At 48.6% G+C, this 22,182-nt stretch overlaps 9 protein-coding genes across 9 annotated transcripts; 2 read left to right on the top strand and 7 right to left on the bottom strand.

Moving 5' to 3' along the window:
* Positions 1-294: 294 nt before the first annotated feature.
* TbgDal_X3750 (hypothetical protein, conserved) lies at positions 295-2,652 on the bottom strand (the record flags this gene model as incomplete). Its single annotated transcript, XM_011779253.1, has 1 exon — positions 295-2,652. One exon carries the CDS (start codon positions 2,650-2,652, stop codon positions 295-297), a length of 2,358 nt encoding a protein of 785 aa, XP_011777555.1.
* A 357-nt stretch (positions 2,653-3,009) lies between these two features.
* TbgDal_X3740 (hypothetical protein, conserved) lies at positions 3,010-6,024 on the bottom strand (the record flags this gene model as incomplete). Its single annotated transcript, XM_011779252.1, has 1 exon — positions 3,010-6,024. The coding sequence occupies one exon, from the start codon at positions 6,022-6,024 to the stop codon at positions 3,010-3,012; it is 3,015 nt and encodes a 1,004-aa protein (XP_011777554.1).
* Positions 6,025-6,482: 458 nt separating this feature from the next.
* Positions 6,483-7,400, bottom strand: TbgDal_X3730 (19S proteasome regulatory subunit,Metallo-peptidase, Clan MP, Family M67, putative; the record flags this gene model as incomplete). Its single annotated transcript, XM_011779251.1, has 1 exon — positions 6,483-7,400. One exon carries the CDS (start codon positions 7,398-7,400, stop codon positions 6,483-6,485), a length of 918 nt encoding a protein of 305 aa, XP_011777553.1.
* A 623-nt stretch (positions 7,401-8,023) lies between these two features.
* On the top strand, positions 8,024-8,386 carry TbgDal_X3720 (hypothetical protein, unlikely; the record flags this gene model as incomplete). The annotated part of the gene is made up of 1 exon (XM_011779250.1): positions 8,024-8,386. The coding sequence occupies one exon, from the start codon at positions 8,024-8,026 to the stop codon at positions 8,384-8,386; it is 363 nt and encodes a 120-aa protein (XP_011777552.1).
* Positions 8,387-9,211: 825 nt separating this feature from the next.
* Positions 9,212-9,559, bottom strand: TbgDal_X3710 (hypothetical protein, conserved; the record flags this gene model as incomplete). The annotated part of the gene is made up of 1 exon (XM_011779249.1): positions 9,212-9,559. One exon carries the CDS (start codon positions 9,557-9,559, stop codon positions 9,212-9,214), a length of 348 nt encoding a protein of 115 aa, XP_011777551.1.
* Positions 9,560-10,516: 957 nt separating this feature from the next.
* TbgDal_X3700 (GTP-binding protein, putative) lies at positions 10,517-12,823 on the bottom strand (the record flags this gene model as incomplete). Its single annotated transcript, XM_011779248.1, has 1 exon — positions 10,517-12,823. One exon carries the CDS (start codon positions 12,821-12,823, stop codon positions 10,517-10,519), a length of 2,307 nt encoding a protein of 768 aa, XP_011777550.1.
* Positions 12,824-13,299: 476 nt separating this feature from the next.
* On the bottom strand, positions 13,300-18,738 carry TbgDal_X3690 (hypothetical protein, conserved; the record flags this gene model as incomplete). Its single annotated transcript, XM_011779247.1, has 1 exon — positions 13,300-18,738. One exon carries the CDS (start codon positions 18,736-18,738, stop codon positions 13,300-13,302), a length of 5,439 nt encoding a protein of 1,812 aa, XP_011777549.1.
* A 299-nt stretch (positions 18,739-19,037) lies between these two features.
* TbgDal_X3680 (hypothetical protein, conserved) lies at positions 19,038-20,102 on the bottom strand (the record flags this gene model as incomplete). The annotated part of the gene is made up of 1 exon (XM_011779246.1): positions 19,038-20,102. The coding sequence occupies one exon, from the start codon at positions 20,100-20,102 to the stop codon at positions 19,038-19,040; it is 1,065 nt and encodes a 354-aa protein (XP_011777548.1).
* Positions 20,103-21,510: 1,408 nt separating this feature from the next.
* Positions 21,511-21,918, top strand: TbgDal_X3670 (hypothetical protein, unlikely; the record flags this gene model as incomplete). Its single annotated transcript, XM_011779245.1, has 1 exon — positions 21,511-21,918. One exon carries the CDS (start codon positions 21,511-21,513, stop codon positions 21,916-21,918), a length of 408 nt encoding a protein of 135 aa, XP_011777547.1.
* Between the last annotated feature and the right edge of the window lie 264 nt (positions 21,919-22,182).

The raw sequence follows: 22,182 nt of genomic DNA, 5'->3' as shown, positions 1-22,182 counted from the left end.
GAAGATTAATAGAGGAGACAGCAAGGTTACTCGCAGAAGAAACGTCACTCATCAGTATTGGAAGCTACGTGTAACTTAAAGGCGAGTCTTCCGACAGTATCTTCAATGCTTCACTAGGTGATTGAGATGATATGGCGGGTAGGGGGGGGGTCTTCAATCGAGTTTCTGGAGGCAGCACCGAGGGTACCCCCCAAACACACCACCACCTTATCGGTCGCTCAAGAGAGCGGGCGGTCGTGAAACGTTCGCTTCCGAACATCAGATAATGTAGCAACAAAATCTCATTTCTATAGATCATATGGAGTCATCACTGTCATCTCCTTTTCGATATAAAATATCATCCTCACTGCCATCATCGGATATGGTCGTGCGGTCCAACAAAACCACATTACTTTCCTCACGCCCAGAAAACTCTTCCATCGCTGTTTGGCGCTGCACCAGCAAGTTGTGCTGAGAGGTGGCGGCCCACTTAATGCCACCTCGGTTCGTCTCTTCCTCTTTCTCAATTTCTTTCCGTTTGTCCTCCTCCTCAGCGTTAATTCGTCCCACCAAATCACTTAGCGCGTGGGACGCGGCTGCACGTGGCGTTGTGGCAGACTGGCTCTTGTGTGAGCGCACAGATGACATTTTGGAAGAAGAAGCAATGGCGGTATTGCCCTCAGATGCATTAAGGGAGAGGGGACCCTCCGAGTGCGACCCCTGCACGACAGGTGGGTGCGAACGGTCCACTTCACCGTTAATTTCTCCCGTTGTGTTGCTCCTGGTCACCTTGGTGCTGCCTGACGAGCTCTTGCTATGCGCCACCTCATCCTTCTCATCATTTCCTGCCCGGCCTGATCTCTCTGAAGATCCGCACTCCTGCGGCACCGGAGTTTCCTGCTTTTCCGCAGTTGCAGATTCGTGTGCTGACTTGGCGACAGCAGCATCAGCAAGAAGCACGCGAGACCCCACTCTGGAGCTAGTGGTGGTTACAGTGCTGCCACTTTCCGTGGTTGCGGCTCTTCGAGGTTGAATGTTCATGCTCCTTTCTTGACTTTCGATGGCCGCATCGTTAGTGTCCCTACTACCACGCTTTCCCTGCCGGTGAACATCACTGGAATGCAAGGAAGGATCCACCAAATGTGAGCGCCGTTCAACTACTCCCTCTTCCCCCCTCCACGGTGCTGTTACGACTTCTGTGGGTCCCACAACATCAGTTGAGTGCCAAATGGACTGCCATGCCGCCTCACGCGGAACAGGTGTTGACGTAAGGTACGTTGCTTCATGGGACGCCTGCTGTCGGCTTCCTTGCTTATGTTGTCGGGTCGCTCCTGAGGGAACTTCGTGCACCATAATAACCCCATTCTCCGTGGTGTTCAGGGCGTTGTGATGCCAACTGCCGCCGGTGTTGGAAGCTGCCAGTGATTTAAGTCGGAAACGCAAACGACAAATTTCCTCATCCTTTAGTTGTAACTCTGCCACATGCTCTGCTTGAAGCCGCCGAATATCTCCCACCCGCCGCATCTCACGGTCACGTGCTGCTTCAGCCTCAGCGAGTCGGGAGGCACAGAGCTCCTCAAACTGTTGCAGTTGTGATGTTAAGACGCGTATTTGCTGCTTCGCGTCGTGCAAGCGGCCTTCCATCTCGACCGTCGCCTTATCACGCTCGTCCAACAGGAGCTGTATTTCACGCTGCCGTCGCTCCAATTCAACACGCTGTAGTTGTATATCTTCACGTGCCTGCGAGAGCCGGACGCGTTCAGCCTCCACACGTTGAGCACTTAGCCTTTCTATTTCCCGTTGCTCCTCCATCTTGTGTTGAAGTAGTAGTCTGAAATGCTCTTCCGCCTCCCGCCGCACCTCCAAAAGCTTTTGCTGCTCGAAAGCACGAAGCCGCTGCTGGTATGTTTGTTCCATCTGCAGCTTCAATTCCTCTCTGTAAGTTTCCATGCGCCGGTCCAGTTCCTCGCGTGTCGAATGTTCCATACGGGCGAAGCAAAGAGCATACTTTGCATCCACGGCTGCAAGGCGAACCTCAACCGGTGGCTTCGCGGATTCCCCCGAAAACTCACTACCAAAGTCACTATCAGTTTGAGTACCGACAGCGTATCCAGGTCGCTGTCCTCGACTATCCCCCACATGCCTCAAGTGTGCAGCTGTAAGAATCTGTAAAAAACTGCTACTCCGGTGATGTGCAACCTTCGCATTGGCAGGAGTCGAGTCCGGTCCCGCACGCCAACCCGCCGTAGTCAATACGGGGTTGTCAAGATGGAGGAGTACTGCGAGGGCATCGTCCCCAGTTGCTCTGAAGCTTACATCTGCCTCACTACTGAAAATCGCCAACGAAAAGGCACGCCCCGTTTGCCGCAGATGCTGCTCCACTATAGCATCGGCGAGACGCTGCATCCATGCGCTTTCGCCTTCTCCATCCTTATTACTAACATCAGCCCCCGCGTCCAGCTCCCGACTGTTGCATTCACCGGCGGTAATATCCTTTGTCCGTCTCCGCTTTAACAACTCTGATGTAATGACACCACGTAGTTGTGTTTTGAGAGAACCCAAAGCTCCGCTTGACCGAAGGAATTCGTGAATACCTAACCGCAATTCCGCCAGTGACATCTCATTTATTCCAGCGGAAAGGGGAGGAGAGGAATGAGACACGAAACTGTTCATGGTAATGGATCAGAAAGCGTCTGTAAAGAAATCCAGGTACTTTACTGCTATATCACTTGCCTGGTGCTACGGATCAAAGGGTATATGCGTACATTTATTGGTAGGGTGTGGAGCGGAGCAAATTTGGTTAGGGGTGTGTAAGTAGAATTTACCTCGCAACCATTTCAGCATTGGGTGGTGATGATGATAAATAAAATGTTTGCAATTACAGGAGCGTCACCTCCGACACCAACAAAATCGCATACGAAAGAAGCAAGGGAACCACTGGAGAGGTGATCTGTACAGGTAAACCCCCTCATTAAAGAAGCAGCAAAGCAACGACAGCGTTTCTTCGGGCAAAGCTTTCCGGAGTGTTTCCTATACACTTACTTCGTATCGACCGCAGTGCAGCAGTTCGTGGGAGAAAAATGGGGATGCCCACAATAGTTGAGTTGCGCAGGGTACATGGCTTCCCCCACGCACACAGAGCGGCAGAAGCCCAACAGCTGTGAGTGTTACGGTTAGGCTGGAAAGGTGCTGCTCCAGGAGCTGTTTACCCGCAGTTTCTACATCCCCTGGCGGCGACGCAGTCACCACACTCATCTTCTCAAGGAGGCGGCTCCGTACGGCGCGGATGGTTTCACGAGCAAGGGGAACGGAGTCAAAGGTGAGACTATTATAGAGAGAGATGAGCGGCACAGGAAGATCCAAACCATGCACCTGCTGCTGATACGCGGTGTACTTCGAGTACGCCGATCGTGTCCACTCCCCAACCCGGCGCATCCACTCGTTGCTCATAGAACCAGTGGTTGCCATACGTGGGTGTGATGATAAGTGTGCGGGAAGTAAGCACTGTGTCATAGTAACCACAACATCGCACGCGCTCACCACACTGTGAAACGATGCGCCGCCGCGTTGCCTCACAGCCGCTTGCCGTTGTTTACAATTTTCGCTACCGTCCTGACAATCCTTAACACGCCGCGTTGCGGCCAGCGCTGCAGCCCCATCTAACTCACATGAGGAAGATACTGCATCCCCGAGATTGTTGAGCAACATCAGTGTGAAGAAACGGTATGCCTTCGTGCGTACTTCACTGCTGCTGCCGTCGCCACCACGGAATCCACGCGGGTTCCCCTCCAGAACGAGGCCAAACTGATGAGCAATAGCTGCAAATAGAGAGTATTGGGCAAAACTGGGGGGACCATTCCCGCCTTCGTGGTACGGTGCTCCTTCTTTTTCCCGGACACCACACTCTTGCCGAATATGGGCATCAACGGCTTCGGGTACCCATTCCAGAGGGTAGAACTCATAATGAATTTCGTCTACCAGCATCTTGAATTCCGGTGTTAAGTCCACCAACGGTGTGCCGTTGTCATCAACCCCGTCCCCCTTCCTGGATGCAATCACAGGACAACGACTGAGGGTACGCTCATGCGCAAGCGGCAGAAGCAGCTGCTCAAACAATGGGGCGAGTTGCCGCGTGAGCTGTTGCACGACACTCACCGTTCTCAGTTGCGTGTACACCACGAGGGAGGCCAGCAGCACTTCACAGCGGTACCTCTGCAGTAAACGCTCCTTCTCACGCGCGGAAAAATATACTGTGCGAGAAAGCTCACCACAGTAGCTGACACAATCAGTAATGCCACCGTTTGTGTCCCCTCCCAGTGCCTGCAATTGCACAACCATAGGCTGCACATCGGTGGCCCGTCTCAACACCCGCTCTGTTTCCTCCGCTGTTATTCCACTTGAACCGCAGCGATCAAAGTATTCTAGCAGGACCTCACCGGCAGTACGGTAATACAGAGGTAGTGCAAAGCGAGAAGACGAATTATCAGCCACCTTCTCAGGATTCCCTCCACTGCTTTTACCCTCATTCGGCACATCGTGGATCGAAACAAAAATATTTTCCGCAATGACGTCGAAGCTCTGAGGGAGAATGGCTCGAAGGCGCAGTCCGTACGTTCGTCGCGCAACTGAGACCAAAAGCTCCTCAAACACCGATCGGCTATCCAACCTGACACCATCTTCCATCACAATATGTTGCGTTCGTGCCCGATCAAGCATCTTGGCATGCCGGAGTGACTCTGACCAGGGCCACTCAAACCCCACCTGCTGGAGCAGTGCCGGGATGAAGACTTGTAGCAGACAATCTGTTTCATGCAGCGTTAAGGTACGTGCAGCGGTGGGACAGACAGAGACACCATCGGGCTGGTGTTCCCTGTGCCACCTTACTGTATCACCTGCCACCACACAGAAGAGCAGTTCCTGTATACACGCCACAGTCATGTTTGCGAACCGAGAAGCTGATACAGCCATCCCCATACACCTGTCACCAGCAGCAGTATCCTTTTCCACAATTCCCTGCAGCTCAACGAGACGATGCAACAGCAAAGCAGCGCACGTCAGTGGGCACCGTCCCGTACCATCATCCCTGCAATACCGATAAGCCATAGCATACTCCACAACGCCAGTCACCACACCGTACGCACGGGCATCCACATGCTCTGGTGCATCGCGCTGATTGATATGAGCAAGAAGTAGGACGGCGCATTCAGATTTGACACGACCAAATGCCTCCACCGAAAGGGCGGCAAACAAACGTGCAGCACTAGCCACCCTGATAAGGACTTGCGCAGTTCCACCCTCGGGTATGGATGCCTTCACATCGAACAGAGGACGGTAAGTTGTCGCTTCCACCACCTTCGGTGCGGTGGTAGATGCAGAAAGCATGCTCCGGAAAGCCCCCTCAAGTGCTTCCTCCCCTGACGCATCTCTTTCCTCACACCGTACTCTCGCAGTCTTCCGCACATCGGCAGAGTTCTGAATAACTTCAAGTGTGTCTCGCACCAGAACGTCAAGGGCGGCACACACGTCACCGGCATGAGAAGGCATCCAGGAGGATATATGCTGTCGCACGGCCAACGATCGCAGAGCACGACCAAATGTTGACTCTGCAACACGAGGCAGGAAAGGATATATGCGCTGCCGACCTTCTGCCTTCCCCTCCGTCATTATTCGCAGCTCTTGCACGACGTCATCTGTCGGCATGCAAAGCCCCATCCAAAGCGACACCATGGCGGGAGGAATGGGGGACCCCGACAACTTCAACAGCTCGTCAAATGATAACCTGCCCCAATATGCTCTCCCACTTCTGTTATCACTGCTGCCCTCCGTCGCTTCGGACGCACCACCAGATGATGCATAAGTAAAAAACGGTCGAGCCCATGATGTCACATAGAGGAACCACAGCCACTGCTTTGGTGTATACGATGTGTCCAGTTCCCTGCCTTCACTGCTCCCGTAGCCCGACAGCAACAGTGACAATGGCGGTATATGTCTTTTCTTACCATCATTACACTGTATATCACCACTATTACCGGGCATTGCATACATATGCAGTAGACGATAGTTTCGATACCCTGCTTCACCCAATCGGAGACGGTAGAATAAAAGCTTTTCGCCCCCTTCACCACTTGTCCTGAGTGTCACTAAGTGCGTTGGGCACACGACACTGGGATCGCAACGAGCAATCACCGGGATTAGAGCAATTAAAGGAATATGGAAGTGAGGTATTGCAGAGATATGTTTGTAGAATCACTAGGAAATTCAGGACGAGTAATTACCCCACCACAAACAAATGACATGCCATTCACGAAGATGACACCACATCACTAGCAAATGCCATCCTGCGCTGATTGTAATCACGCCACATTGTCACAGAAACGGGAGTGCAGAAAAGGAGCATAACACCCCGTAAACGTTATAGAGAGGGTGATAAAAAATCAATACGGTAGCGCATATAAAAAGTATGGTCAGTAATAGCTGGAGCACACGCAATGTACCCTGTTTCCTCAGAAGACAACCCCATTAATCATCGCTCCTATGGATTGGTTAAGACTCGCGTTGATTAGGCCCTCCGATTCGGATTGGAGATGCGCAATGGGATTTGCTCGACCGACATTGCCTACATCATCTTCATCGAGACCCTGAACAATGAATCGCTCCGACTGGACGGCAAGCGACGCCAGCGCACGCATCTTCTCTCGCACCGTATTGCGGTCAAAACGTGTCATGTTTTCTAATCGGAAACCCTCCTGCCAACCCTTCTTGTAGACGTTGAGGAGTAGCGCAAGTTCGTGGTTTTTCTTGCGGAAGGTAATGGGAAGACTGTAATAGTCACGATCCAACCCACGGGTGAGAGCAATAGGAGAAGGTCGCGTCAGCCACCCGATGTTGCTTGTTGTCTGTCGTGGCTCTTGGAACATGATTCGCGGCCCCGTATGTGGGTCCTTCGTGGTGCGGAAGGCGTCAATCACTACTTTGCCGCGGACCGATTGGATAGGGTCGATCACTACCGACACGCTGCGCGGCGTCAGTTGCTCATAGCTGCTCGCCGTCATTACATCCTCACCAGAAAGCCAGCAGCCGAAACCAGGGTGACTGTGGTACCACCCAACAACTTTTTCCGGTCGACCCACCACGGAGAGTTTGTCTAACATATGAACTTGATACTCTGGGTCCACAGCTTCAACGGATTGACCCGTGGCCGTTTGGGGCATGGAGAAGACATCAGATACACGGACCGTATAGTCGTCAATCAACTCACCAATCATCAAACCCATTACCTCGAGCGGCACCCCAGCGCGCCCGTGCATCAGCATTTTGAGCAATGCCAAAGACGATATCTGCACCGTCTCGGCTGTGTCGCGTAGCTCCTCTGCCGGTGCAGCGCGATTGGCACCACCCGCCACCAATTGGGGATGGAACATCTCGAAACCACCACGTTGCGATGCAATTAATCAGAGCACGAGTTATTTTGTTTGTTACCGCTCAATAACCCCCCTTTTAGTATCCCAGTTGTGGTATGTGTGCAAGAGAGGTAGAATTAAGGTAAAGGATGGTAATATAGTAAGTGGCTGACAAAGCAACAAAAGCAGCCAAACGACAGAAGCAAGGGCATAAGACACCCAATGATAGCATTCACAGAACAAGCAAAAGCAAAAGCAAAAAAAGAAAAAGCAAAAGCAAAGTAAAAGTAAAAGTACTAATAAGGAGTGCTGTGCCCTCATTAAGGGATATGGATTGCATGATCAACAGGAGATGCACTCCTATCCACAAAAAAACCCATTCCATCATTAGTTCCATTCAAATTATGTTCCATACTTCACATCATCACATATTACATTATATTCCATTCCACTTATCATTACAACAGGGAATAGTTCGTCCACTATGACACCCTCCCGGTTCCTAAAACCTCCCAACAGATGTATTGCCAGGGAATGAGATGTGGCCCACCCCACCTATTCCTTCCCCTGCAGGGCTGCCACACTCTCCGACAACATAAAAGTGTCTTTTAGGGCATTTATACCAGCACCCACCAGAGAGGTTGATGGTTTTATTGATATTCCTCAAAGTGTCCTCGGTCGACATATTGTCAATTTGTTCGAGATGCTTCTTCAATGACTCTTCCCGAGCCTTTTCACTGCCCTCGACGCCCCTTTTGGCAAACTACTTGGCTTCCCTCACTTCTGCTTCAAAATACACAGAATTAATTGACTCTGGGAGTTTGTGTAGAAGGTCTGTCCACTCAACTCGTTGGGACAGCCTCCTAACCTCCGTGCTATCCTGTGCGGATGGAAAGGACTGTGAGAGCCGTCGTATATTAGGAACCAAATTGTTTAGGTTGTTCCGGCAGAACTTTCGTATATCAGCAGCGAGTGCACCTTCGTCACTTCTATGTCTCGACTCATAGTACTCCCGCAGCTGCACAAAAGTAAATGCAGTATTTAACAACGTGTGGGCATTATCCCAAATTTCTTTATCCTTCTGCAGGTTGCACAGGATGAGTTCCGTTACTTGCAGGTAGTACCGTAGCAGTGCGATCCAACCTTGACTTACCAAGAGACTTCTACAGTCCCTCTCAAATGAAACCCACACCCCAACGAGGTCAAATTCAGTTTCCTTTTTATGTCCATCCCTGCACAGTATTTGATGATATTGCCTTATTGTTAAAAACCAAAGAGAGGCAATAGACGGGAGTAAGTAACAAATGCGGGGAACATGCACATGAAGGCAACACCACCGAAGTGGGAACAAAGACAAAACTCTGCAGACAAATATCAAGAGGCCCACATCAAGCACTGTTTCAATGCACGCGTTGCCTTTCACTTGGTCCTGCCACGTGCTGCCCCAGTTGTGTCGGATTCGTAGTTCCACAGTGACCCGAATAGAAAACCTTGTTGGAGTGGTGGCCGTTTTGGTGTGACATGGTGAGGAAGGGTTGCAACTGATGGAAAGTGCATGAAAAAATACTATTTTGAGTGGAAATGAAGAAGTGATAAATAAAAAATAACAATAATAGCAGTTTTCATGATTTGTCACAGTAGTGATAATATTTTGGAGGTGGAAAAAAAAAAAGAAACGTTTTATAGAAAATTGAGACCATTTTAGCTAAAGAAAAAACGTTACGCTCGTTGCTTATATATATATATATATATATATATATATATATATAATGGCGGTTTTACATGTTTGTTAACATTGTGGTAGAGCTCTTGCGAATGACGCCTGCTCCTTCCTATTGCTTCTCGTTCGTTAACTGCTGTAGTTTCTTTTCCATTGTCTGTATTTGCTCTTTGAGGTTGTCAATTTGAGCGTCCCTCTCGCGTACAGATTCGTGCATGTGCTGTTTGTGCTCGTTGCGTATTTTCTTGATGAGTCCCTTCATTGTCTCGCGCTGTCGTTCGAGTGCATATCGTTCTTCTGGAGACCGAAGTTTTTCGTCGAACTCCGCCTCGATCCACCTCTCATCATCGTCCAGGTTGATCTTTCTGTGTCCTTCAGTTGGCTTCCCCTCGCTGTAGAAGCGTAATTGGGAAGCGTAACCGCCTGCAGCGATGAATGGTAGTACACGGAGGGGCAGCATGGAACCTCTCCTTCAGTTTATCCGTTTTATTAGAAATAAATATACACTGTACACTATATACTATATATGTTTTTCGTTCCTTCTTCGTGATTTTTTCTCTCTCGGTTTCTTGTACGCTATGTTATCTTCCTTTGAAGGAAGTTGAATTGCAACAGACTAACTGCTTGTTTGTTCGTGTGCGTTTCCCACCCTCACTTTTTTCCTCAAATATAGGCAAAATGAGATAATATTGCAAATATTACCTTCCTTTGCCGATAAAGCTTCTTTACAAGAGAAAGTAATAATAAAAATAAGCAAGTTACTATCGGAGAAAAAAAAGGGTATCACCTATTCCCCACTTTGTTTTCACTCGTTGCAGCCCCTACTCCTGAAAACGTGTCGTTTCCCCTAATCCTATCGTTCCTAGCCGAAAATTAAAACCGATACACTAGTTGGAATCCACAAGTCCTATAAATATATAAATAAAAAAATATATATATACCTCCCTTCTATCTCCCCTTGGTTATCACTAATAGTAATTGAGTGCTAATAATAATAATAATGATGCGATATGAAACTGTTTCTACGATAGAGTGGTGTTGCTTTTTCGGTCTTATTTCTCATTTTTGTTAGACGAATGATTGCAAAACAGAAAGCAGGGACGAAGCGAGGTAAAACATAGAAAAAGGAGATTACGATGACACCTAATGTGACCACTGGCAGCAATAACAATGGTATTAAATGCCGCAGTGCAGCGCTAAGACATCAACGAATATAAGGAACAGGAGAGGGGAAAAAACAATGAGAAACCCTTTAACTGCCGCTCCCTGCAAGTGTCAGTGGGATGGGGCCACGACTGACGTTTCCTCATGTGATCCCATAATCGTTTCACCGGCAACCCCACAGATACTCGCATACATGTTCCCTGACTTCTCTTCCCCCGTTTCTACAAACGGTTCTCTCCTCATAATTTTATTGTCACAATGCAGTGGCACCCATTGCTGCGGCGAGGACCGACTGATCAAGTGTTACGCCTCCAACCGTGCGCCGCGCCATGCGTTCCTTCCCCTTTTTCTGGTCGTTCCACTTTTTCTGTTTGCGTGAGATGTCACCCGCGTGTATTTTTGCTGTCACATCCTTGCGGTACGCCCTAACCGTTTCCCTCGCAACTACCTTGTTCCCAACTAGTGCCTGTAGGGGGATGTCCACAGCAGTGCGTGTGAGATTGGACTTTAGGCTCGCTACTATACGCTTTCCTACCGATGGTGCCTCGTGTCGTGGACAGATAACGGCAAGCGCAGAGATACGGGCCTTCTGCACCACGATGTCTACGCGTACCAAATCCGCTTCTTCATACACCAGTTCATCGTACTCCAGTGACGCATAGCCGTGGGACTGACTCTTCACAAAAGTAAAGAAACCCCGCACCATATCCGCGAGGGGCATTTTGTAGCGCAGGAGGACACGGGCATCATCCATCACTCGCATATCTAACTGCTTCCCGCGATAGTGCCTCTGCGCTTCGCCATCGATGATTTGTGCATACTCACTCGGTGTGACTACTGTGGCAGTAACGTGAGGTTCCATGTAACATGACACTCCCTCGTGGAGCCACCGCCACGTGTGGACCGAGAGGGGTTTGGGCGGTTGGTCATCGCCACCGGCAGCTTCGCGGTACTTGTACTGAACAACAGGTGGCGTTACGAGAACACGCTGCCCGAATTCGGAGAGTAGGCGTTCCTGAAAGATTTGCATATGCAACACACCGAGAAAACCCAACTGTAGGCCAGAGCCAAGTGCCTGGCACTCGAGGGGTTCAACGGTAACAGCAGGATCATTCATTCGAAGCTTCTCCACCGCTTCACGCAACTGTGTAACGTATTCTCCCTCGTCTGGGTAAAACCCCGCAAACACAACAGGGTGCACGCGCCTGAAGCCGGGAACAGGTGCTATGCCTCCCCGCGTGAACTTTCGCGTGGGAAGTGTGTAAAGTGTTTCTCCAACTGAAAAGTCCTCGCGCTGGACGCGAGTAAACACAACGTAGCCAACCATTCCAACAGTTAGGGCACCAGTGGGCCGAAGTTCGGGATGTATTACTCCAACTTCTCGAGCTTCGTAGCGTTTCTGTGAATGATACAGCAGTATGTTAGTACGCGCGGTGAGAGTTCCATCAATGACAGATACGAGACATGTGACAGTGTCCTTATCTTCATCGATCTTTACATTCGCGCTTAAGGCGCTGCTCGTTTTTGAGGGCGGACGATAGAGTCCACCACCGCATTCCCTCGTCCACGAGTCAAGTAAGATGGCTCGCAATGGCACCATCTCAGCCTCCATTGCCACGCGGGCTGTGCTGCCTGGTAAAAGAGGAGGAAGTTGGCACACGTCCGACAGCCCTATTGCACCACTTGGTGAAGGCACGCGCTCAATGATAGCTTGCAACAGTGCCTCCACCCCCAGTTGCTCCTTTGCACTGGTAAAGACCACTTCACTTCGCAGTAGACCTGTGGAGTCTTCGAGTTGTTGTAGCGCAGCATCAACCGTTGTGTCGTTGAGCACGCAATCCATTTTGGTGAAAACGGGGATTATGGCCAATCCTTGATCCAATGCCATGTGGAAATGGGACATCGTTTGCGCCTCAATCCCCTGTGCCACATCAACGAGTAGAAGCACAGCCTGTGCCGCTCGCACACTACGTGACACTTCATACTGGAAATCCACATGACCTGGCGTGTCAATCAAGTTGAGCAAGAACTCTGAGCCGCCGTACTTCAGAAACATGGAACATGTTTGTGACTTCACTGTGATGCCGCGCTCCCGCTCAACAAGCAGCCTATCAGTATAAGCTCCTGCGTTGACAGAGCCCTTTAGCACGCCGGTTCGCCTCAGCAAAACATCACTTAATGTTGTCTTCCCGTGGTCTACGTGTGCCACAACGGCGACGTTGCGAATGTTAGATGGTGGGTAGGATGTGAGAGCAGCCAGTCGACGAGAAGCACTTTCCTCACTGGTTTGCCAAGGCGAGCCCATAGTTGGTTCTGATGGTGCAATGGTATATCTGAGTAATGTCGAAGACGATGAAGGTGTATGTGAAGGACATACCTCAGTTGCACCGCTGCTGCCGCCCACAGGGCTCGTCACCCTGTTCCCACTACTCATGTTGTATGCACTGAAAGACGATAATAATGGAGACGATGAGCAACGCCATGGTGTAAACGAACAACTACATGCAGCACACCCACACAAAAGGTTTCCAAAGCGAGAGAATCTATTCCATAACCTCATACAGGCGTCTACCACCGGGGCTCACCACGCTCGTTTCTACTTGCCCCTCCCCTTCCTAAAAAGAGCTCTCACAGTGAACAACCACCACGACCGCGTATGTGCGTGTTTGTATGCTCTAAACACAATATCCGAAATGAACAGAAAAGAGTTTAGATAACACAAAAGAATCAATAGAGGATTTCAAAAAAAAAATTATGCAGAACAAACACCTTCTGATATCCAGAAAGTGAAGCATAGGCTGGGCGTACAGCGGTGAATAGGCTGATGACGAACGCCGGTGTCATTCTTCCCTCCTTCGTTTGTTGCAGAGCTTACAAATAAAGTATTACAATATTGAGAAACGTTGGGGCACCACATCCCCCTTCGTTTCCGGATCTACATGTGGAAACTGCTGCGATATCAAGGCGACGCTGTAGATGGATCATCTATTGTTTGATCTCATACAATAATTTTATAATATATAGATAGTTAGATATTTACATGTGACATGTAGACGTCATTGACTTCTTACATTGTGCCTTGCTGCTCTTGAAACTGTTCTTTATCATAGCTTCTTTCTTCCTTTTCTTCTCGGAAAATCCCGTAGGCATGGTAAGGTACGGACGCCAGCTTCCCATTGGTGTTGTTGGAGCATTGTTTCCCGACAAAGTGGGATACTGGTCGATGGTGACCAGATCGTTCATAGCTTCGGCACCTTCACTTCCCGTATGAACAGTTAAGGGAGGGGAGATTAAGCGCACCGCGCTTGCCTTTTTGCACCCATTCCTAAACTGCTCAGCAATCGTGCAAGCAGGGACCTTGTCGTCGTGTCGCACAAATGCAAGTAAAGAGCGATGTAGGTCTTCGAAATTGTGCACGCCTTGCATATCCAATGTCACCGCTTCAAAGCGTTTCATCTCCCGTGCGCGTGTGTCGACGTCCGCCAGTACACTCACGAGTTTATCGGCGTCAGGTATGATGGGAACTAACAAAGTGGAATTCCTAAAACTGACGGAATTTCGATGTTTTCCTCCATAGAAGGAACCCATAGTACTCGTACATGGCCTCTTCTCTGCGCGTATTACCACACGACCGGCCAAGTCAACAGATTCCGCAATCGCGCCCCACACTTCATCTTTACACAATGCCTCTAGAGCAGCAATGTGTAGCAACTTCACCCGCTCACTGGGACTTGCCTTCACTTCCGAAATGCGCTCGAATCCAAGTGCAGCCAAACAGGCGTACACACCTACGCGTAACCCCAGCACTTTGCATATGGGCGCTGAAAGCAGTTCCCGGAAACCTCTCGGAGAAGCAAGCTCCCCAGATGAGCTTGCCTCAGTGTTGAATCGATCCATCCGCTCCAGATCGGCGTATCTCCTCCACAGAGCTGCAGTGACAAGCTCACGACCTTGCAAACCAAGTGAATTTAGCCCCCACGAACTCGGACGTAACTCGGTCGCAACGGCGGGTCGTCCAGCCGAAGCATCATCGATATCTTCACACACATCGTATGTTTTCGTAAGTGTAGTGGAGGTTGTTGAGATTTTTAGATAATCGAAATCTCGCTTCCGTAACCTCGGTTCGCGACCCACAGTCGTCGCAACTGAAGAAACATCGCATCCTGATTCCACCCGCTGTGAACCGTCATGAGTTTCACTGCTAGGAGCACCTTCATTCCACAAGCGGAGCAGCAACTGCACAGCATTCACTTTCCCATCGTCTGCTTTTTCCACTACTTGTGAAGTGTAGTTAAACCACTTTAAGAACGCATCGCGGGCTTCCGCGTTCTCACGCAACAAGTCTGCTAATATGGTCAACGTGAGATGTAAAGCAGGGGGATGGCCACCTTCCACAGTATCGAAGAGTTGGCCTGAATCTTCCCCCAAATGGGCCTCAATGACAGTTAGTAACGTGTTCACACCGTCTCCACGGACAAACTGGGCTTGACCCGCCTCATTTCCAATAAGGAACACCCGAACACAATTTAGCGCGGCGGCGAGCAACTCCTTATTTCTCTCTTCAACTTGAAATCGAGAAAACTTCGAGTTTGATGTCGATGGCGTGAGTGAGTTCCACACTAGCCTCAAAATGTGGGTTATGCCATCCATTAGTATGAAGGCCCTCTGCGTTGCGACCACCTCATCCCTACTTCCATCGGCAACGTTGTGTAATAGCGAAAGACACTTTAGAAAAACACTGATTGTCTGCGCGGGAAAGTATACATGGGTATTTGAGAGTTGTAACATGCCGTAGGTTCTCTGTGTACTTGAACACCCTGCATTCGAAAAGTCAAACAAACTAGACCCCTTCTGAACAGGTCGCGTTTGCACACTTTGTGACTCCTTAAGCGTTTTCTTCCTTCCCTCTGAGTCTTTTTGCCACCGCACGCTGCTCCCATAATTGCCCTTAGAGACAGTGGCATCCCTCACGACATGCTGCATTGATTCTGCCCTTGATATTCCGTCGGGCTTTGGCATACCCCGTGTCGCGTTGGAGTTACTATTTATTTTCGCGCTGTTTTCAACTTGATTAAACAGCCGCTGAATCACCTGAACTGTCGTCGCGAGTAACAAAGGCACGGGCTCACCTGTGGTTGGCGCCGGAGTCCGCAAGGCGAGTAGCGCTTCGCGATGGATGGGAAAGCGACTGAGTACCGACAGCACGTGAATTGCTAAGTACCCTATCATTTCTGTGTCGCCGTTACACGTTTCTTGGATGTAACGCATGGCGCATGCGATACCGTTGGTTCCAACAAAGGCCAAATCTGCCTGCAACAACGGCCATTCTTCCCCAACACCCTCAACCCACAAACCTCCACCGGGGTTTCCGCTAAACAAATTAACCTCCTTTCCATTTTGCCATGTGTGATCCGCACCGACACCCTCAAAGGCCTTAGTGACAGAATGCTCTGCGTGGGGCTCAACCATGGCCAAAATAACCCTCCATGACTCCTCCTGTAGAGTAAGCAAATCTTCTCTTGACCATGCGAGAACTAGCTCGTTACTGCACTCCGTATCTACATACATAAGAAGGAGGTCTACAAATCCGGCACCGCACACATCAAAGACAGTATTGCTTGTGTCAAAGACATATCCCGATGGGGCGGGGGCACGCGTGCTCAACGTTGTGCGTGACATGTGTGGGCGGCAACGTAGTTCCAACGTGAGCCGGACGTTTTGCCATTCATGAAAGGCTTCCAAAAAGCGCCAACCAAGTACCTTAAATTGCAAATTTTCTCTTCGTGTAGTGGGGGAGAGCACAGTATGATACCTCCTGAATAACTCCGGAGATTCTAGTGTGAGTTCTGCAGTTGTCCCAAAAACCTGCAACTCTGGTCCGCAGACGAGATCGAATACTGTCTTAGCCATGGTTGTAATAGCCTCGATAGTTGATCCCGGGGGTAAGGCTGGGTGCTCCAACTCAGAATTATACAGCAATGTTTCTTCCTGCTGCCTGAGCCCTGCTGTATGGGTACGGAGAACAATGAGCATCAACACAATGATGTCATTGCGTAGCTCACGGTATTCAAGCCGGTGCCCCGAGACAAGAAACTGCAAAAGACAATGTAGAAGGGCTTCAGTGGCAGACAATCTGGATAACGGAGAGTTAGTGGTCGCGTACTCACTCTGTTTTTTTCCTTCCTGTTGGAAGTGGGCGCCGCTTTCATCTCCGGTGTGGTGGAGTATTTCCTTTGCAGCCTCCTCGGGGATTACGTCGAGCATATTCCACAAGCACTCCACACACAAGGGAAGATGCCTATCTCCTTCCATGCACCGGGCCATTGTCAGGCAAACCAGTACGGGAATACTTTTGAAGGTATTATTGCCAGTGCCTCCAAAAGTGTCTGCCATACGAGCTGAAACGTTTAGGTGATGTTTGTACAGGGACAGCTGAAGGCAGATACGAAGGAGCAAGTAGATCTCCTCCACGTCCTTTTCACACATACGAACAACCGCACCCACGGTTTCATCTCTTCCACCCCCTGTTGTAATTTTCTCACTGTGCATTTCTGCCGGTATGACATGATGACCCTCTTGCCCACAGCGGGTGATGGATGCCATCGCCAATTTCTTATTTGCCATTTTGTTGCTCCTTTCCTCTACTTCCCACGCCCCTGGACGCTGAGTCAGAAAACGTGCAGAATCCAGCACTCCGTTGCTCCCCGTGCCTTTATCCAAGATGAATGTCCATCGCTCCAGCAAAGGGATAAGTACGTTGACATCAACGGCGTTGTTATATACACTCAGTGGCGCGACACGGCGAACCAACATATTTCTTTGTGTCCTCTGCATGACTTTCACGCATGCGGTGGACAGACGACGGCGGGGAGATACCGCTCTCGGGGAGCCCATTGTTCCCCCGCTGAGGACTTTCACGCTCACGCTTTCGACCCTTTCATTGTCATTTTCCCTTGTCTCATCCATAGGGCTGCACATATCCATTATTGTATTATCTGTAGAGAAGTTGATGTCACCAAACGCATCGTACAGTTGACGATCGCGCTCCGCAAAATGCTTGTTTACCAAACTCGCATTCTCCGAATCCATGATGGAGAGGAGGGCGTGGAGTGTATGAAGTGCCGCGCGACGCAGTCGGTAAAGCATGTTTTTATGCTCCAAATCACAGTTTTTTTGTTCGGCATTCGTCGGCCGAGGAGCATTACAGTTGTAATCCCCGTTGATATTGCTTCCGGGTTTACCATCATCAGAAGTGCTTTGGCTCGCGGCATTGTCAACCCCCGAAATCCCTTCGCACTCAGTATGAAGGTTATTGTCGGAAGTTTTTCTAATTATTGAGGAAAGGGTGGATACCAGTATGTGTGTAGCACTTGCACGGCTTTCGTAGTCTTCCGGGGTGATACACACAAGCGGGAAGGCACAGTGGTACATCATTGCCTCGACAGTAGACGGGATATCGCAAAGAAGGGGAGCGCACTTGGCGTTGGCGGCATCCGAGACCGCGCACGCTGAGGGAAATCCGTTTGATTGTTGCTGTAGTGGCTGGTTTCCCTGCCCGGTTCCGTTCACATGCCGATTCGCCGACTGCCGGTTAGCGTCTATTCGCGGTAATGTCGGCCCCGATTTGTCAAGCGGTGAACTGCTTCCGTCACGCACGCATTTCCTCGATCCCGCAGCCGTCCCCGCTGCAGTTGTTACCTCATTTGACTTCCCTATTCTCGCCACCAGCCGTTTGCCTTCTCGAGTGGGTGAGGCACTCGTCGTATGGGGATACTCCTGCGGTGCTGAACCTTTTGCATGGCGAACAAGTGGTGGTAAAAAGCAATCTATATTATCACCCTTTGCACCATTTGAGCCTACTGAACTCATCGCATTACTAGGTGTGTTATTTCCGCGGTCTCCCTTGAATTTACTCGAGTCCCTCCAGATGGACGATGCAATTTCCTTCACGAAGAAAGGGTTCGGAGTTATAAGGAAATTCGAACTTTGGCATATTGGGGTGAGCGCCGATATGGCCTGTCGATTTTCCCTACCAACCTCCAGTACCCTGCGATCCCTCACAGCGTCAGTAAGTAGGTGGATAATATCAGGCACACCTGCGAGGATCATCGAAGGGGTAAACCCCATGGGGGCGTCGCAGCGCAACAGCTCGTCCACCTCAACTCTGTGACGATCAAAGTGGTTAGCACTGCTCGTGCACCGTATCTGCGTAAGAATGCCCGCCACCCGCCGTTTCAAATGTGCGTGTACCTCACGAGATCGGCGATGCCAAAGGCATTGGCTACCATCCTCATCGTCAAAACTGTTGGCAGCATTTGCGTTAATAGCATCTCCCCTGTTTGGTACCTGTTTCAAGCGTTGTTGTTGCTGATCAGTCGCGACGTCTGCGTCGCCCATTGACCACAAATCTTTTCTTTTTTCCTTCGACCTCGTGTGTGTGTGAAGCAAGCGATTTGCGTAGAAGAAAACGAACATAGATTAAAAAAAAAATTTAGCATAGCGCATGCAGGGGATGTGAAACGAGCAATATTTCGTTTGAAGGTGAGGAAAAAAAAAGAAAGAAAATGAAAGCATTAAAGCATCGGCAATACCATACAGCATCAGATTTTCCAGAAGCAATGACTTTAAACATATACGCAGGGAAAACTTCTCACACTGAGGAAAGCAACGGAAGGAGCACCCGGGGGAGCCGTTGGTCGCTCCGTGTGTCCGACAAGTTGATCAAAGGAACCCGTACTACAAAGCTGTTGTCACTTCTACTTTTATCTTTTTTTTTATCGCAAGTCTTCCTCACCGTCAATAACCTCACCTCCTTCACATGTGTCCGGCTTTGCTTCGGTGGACCTAATCACTAATTTTTTTGCCATCCTCGAGATGTCATTTGTGATGAACATCAGAGTTGAATCTTTCAATGTTTCTTGAAGCATTTCTGTGTCACGCTCACCAAATGCTTCGAGAAGCGATCGCGCGGTTGATTCTTCCTTTGTGTTTGCAAATCCAGAAATGCCGCGCAGCCCATCCAGCTTCATGCGTGCCAGTACGAGGTCCCCAAGTGACAAACACAGCACAATAATTTCGAGCCCCGTTTTAGCCACATTGTGTGGTTGATTAAGTCTCGCATAAAACCCCCCTGCACATTTTCCCTTTATTTTGCTGGTGCCATCGCCTGAACCATTCGTGATACCAAGCTGACGCTCTAGTACAGCAATTGCTCTTAGCACATCACCACTACGCAAACAGGCAAGCATCCACTTACGATATATATCAGGTAGACGAATGATGTAGCTGTTGTTATTGTCCTCATTCTCCTCTAATGCATCTGCTGCTTCCTCCAGAAGTGCACACACTTGCTTCACTTTTTCCCGGTCTCCTTCCACATTTGACTTTGCAGCGAGGGGAGAGGCGAAAGCACAGTGTGTTGTGGGGTCAATTAATTCCGCCGCCTTAACGAGTGTCTCTGCCATCCTGTCAAACTTTCCATCTAATGCATAATACCTGGCGGCTCCACGATAGGATTCCACGGCGCTATCCATCAGTTTTTTGTCTAAACTCTTCCCACCGCATCCTTTCCGGGCCTGCTCAGCGAGGAACTGAGCAAGTTTGGATTTTATAAGTGATGCTGACACAAGGCTACCCACCTTTTCATATGCTTCACACGCGCTATTATATGCTTCACATGCCTTCTCCACATTCCCATCACTTACGTAGAGCCCACCAGCTCTCTCGTAGTCGTCCGCTGCAGAGCCCCAATCGGGTTTGCGTTTAAACAAACCAGTTTTAAGATGTTTTTTTGCATTTGCCATAAGGCTATCGGCCTCAGTAAATGCTCCGGTTGACATTAGATAATGTAACTGACACCTTTTCCTCGGCGCAGGAAAAGCAACAACCCCCCCAAAACCGTCTTACCTCGTTGAAGAAGAAGAAAAAAAGAAAGCTGATTCCTACGGCAACAGTAATAAGGGCAGCGTATCAAAAACCTAACCTACAATGTTGGCCAAATCCGATAAAGAGAGAGAGAGCAGTTTCCCGCTTCTCAAACAACATCACAACAACAACAAAAAAACATAAAGAAAAGAGGAGAAGAAACAATAATATCGATTGACCATGTTAAATAAATGAATATTTAAATATACACACAACTACATACATTTACATTGCCTCACAACGATGGGCTATAGCATGGACAAAAAACGAAAACAAACCATTATGTATGCGTTTGACTGTGCAGTAATCATTTCATTATCACCAACTCAGAAACGTTGTGTGGTCCCGGGAAGCTGGTGAACCTTGTGCACACACACAACCACAAAAAAAAGATCAAGTAAAAAAAAAACAGTGAAAAATGACAAAAATGTGTATTCGGTGTTAAATAATAGTGCCGGTAAAGAAGCATTTAATTCTGTATCAGTGTTGCCCCTGTAATTGTGGACAAATTCCCCCTCCCCTTACACAACCTCTCACATACGCAAATTACTAAACTATCATCAAAATAAACAACCAAATTTAATAATAATAATAATAGCAATAATAATGGTAATAGTAATAGTAAGAGAAATAGTGTCGCTACTCTCCACGCACTTTATGCACCCCTTCGACCACAATGCACTAGAAGGAAATAAAGAAAAATAAAAACAAGAAACGATACGTGACGTACACACTACTACCTGTTGTACTGTCTAACCAAATACCACCACATTTCCTCCCTATTCTTTTTATTTTAGAGTAAAAGAACAAATAAAGATAACAAGTTAAAATTAAAATGCGATTAAAAAAAAAAAAGAAGAGACGCATGTGTGCACACGCGTGTGTGGGTGGTGTGTGAGGGAACAAACACGCCATTAGCAGCTAAGAAGCACACAGTAATTTGCGGCTTCGTCTCAAATATATATATATATATATATATAATTGAGACCGCTCTTCTGTGGCTTCACCACCATCAGCACCAACAAACCCGGGAAAGGGTAGGATACATCACATAATTATAATTATAAAACCATGACAACGGAGTGGTGAATAGCAGCAATAACAGTAAAAATAGAAGAACAATGGCGTTTTTATGCATAACCAATGCAAAAGTCCGTGGCAGACAGCACATTGGGTGTTATAAGGCGAGGAAGAAAGAAAAATAACGGGAAAAGACGTTTGTTAGTAACGCATGCTTGGGTGCGGAATCGATAATATTGTAGCGGATAGCAATAATATAAGACAGTGCTACTTGTTCACACGGACAAAATACATCCGTCACACATGCTCCTTTCTTTCCCCCCTCCATTCTTCAGTTTATTTATTCATTTTACTGTCAATTACTGCGGTGGTGCTTCTCCGCATCCCATCCATAGCAGAATGGCGATTCCTGATGTCTCCTCTCTCTCTCCCCTACACACACATACACACGAAAAAAGAATCACAACTGCCGCGTTCATTCCTTTTTTTTTTGCCTTTCTAATCGAATTCCCCTTTTTTTTCTTCACCGGCATCATCGACATTCACCGGTGTGTGAAATGTGCCTCATCACCACGAGAACAAAGATCTTTACAAAAAAAAAACACTAAGAAAAAATGGAAGAAAGAAAGAAAGAAGTCTGTGGTGTCGCGAGGTAGTGGAGCACAATTAAAAGTAAAACCAAAGGCAATTTCTTTTTTTTTTTTTAAATGAGAGGGAAGAAATGGAGGGTAATAGCCAAATCCACATGGCGTTAGAAGAAGAAAACAAAAAAAACAAAACGAAGGACTGTGTGGCCGTAAGCTTCGCCTTCTCCTTTTTCCTTCAATAGTGCAACAAAAAAACCAGCTCCTTCCACACATAAAAGGTGAAGGAGGGCAAGACAAAAAAAAAAAGAACACATATTGAGTAAGGAGGAAACTCAGTATCAACAGTGATCCGGAAAAAAAAATGAGATAAGGCGCCGTATCGGTTAAT

Source organism: Trypanosoma brucei, chromosome 10, assembly GCF_000210295.1.
Source record: "Trypanosoma brucei gambiense DAL972 chromosome 10, complete sequence".
NCBI classification, from domain to species: Eukaryota; Euglenozoa; class Kinetoplastea; order Trypanosomatida; family Trypanosomatidae; genus Trypanosoma; species Trypanosoma brucei.
This window is presented reverse-complemented; position numbering and strand designations above follow the sequence as displayed.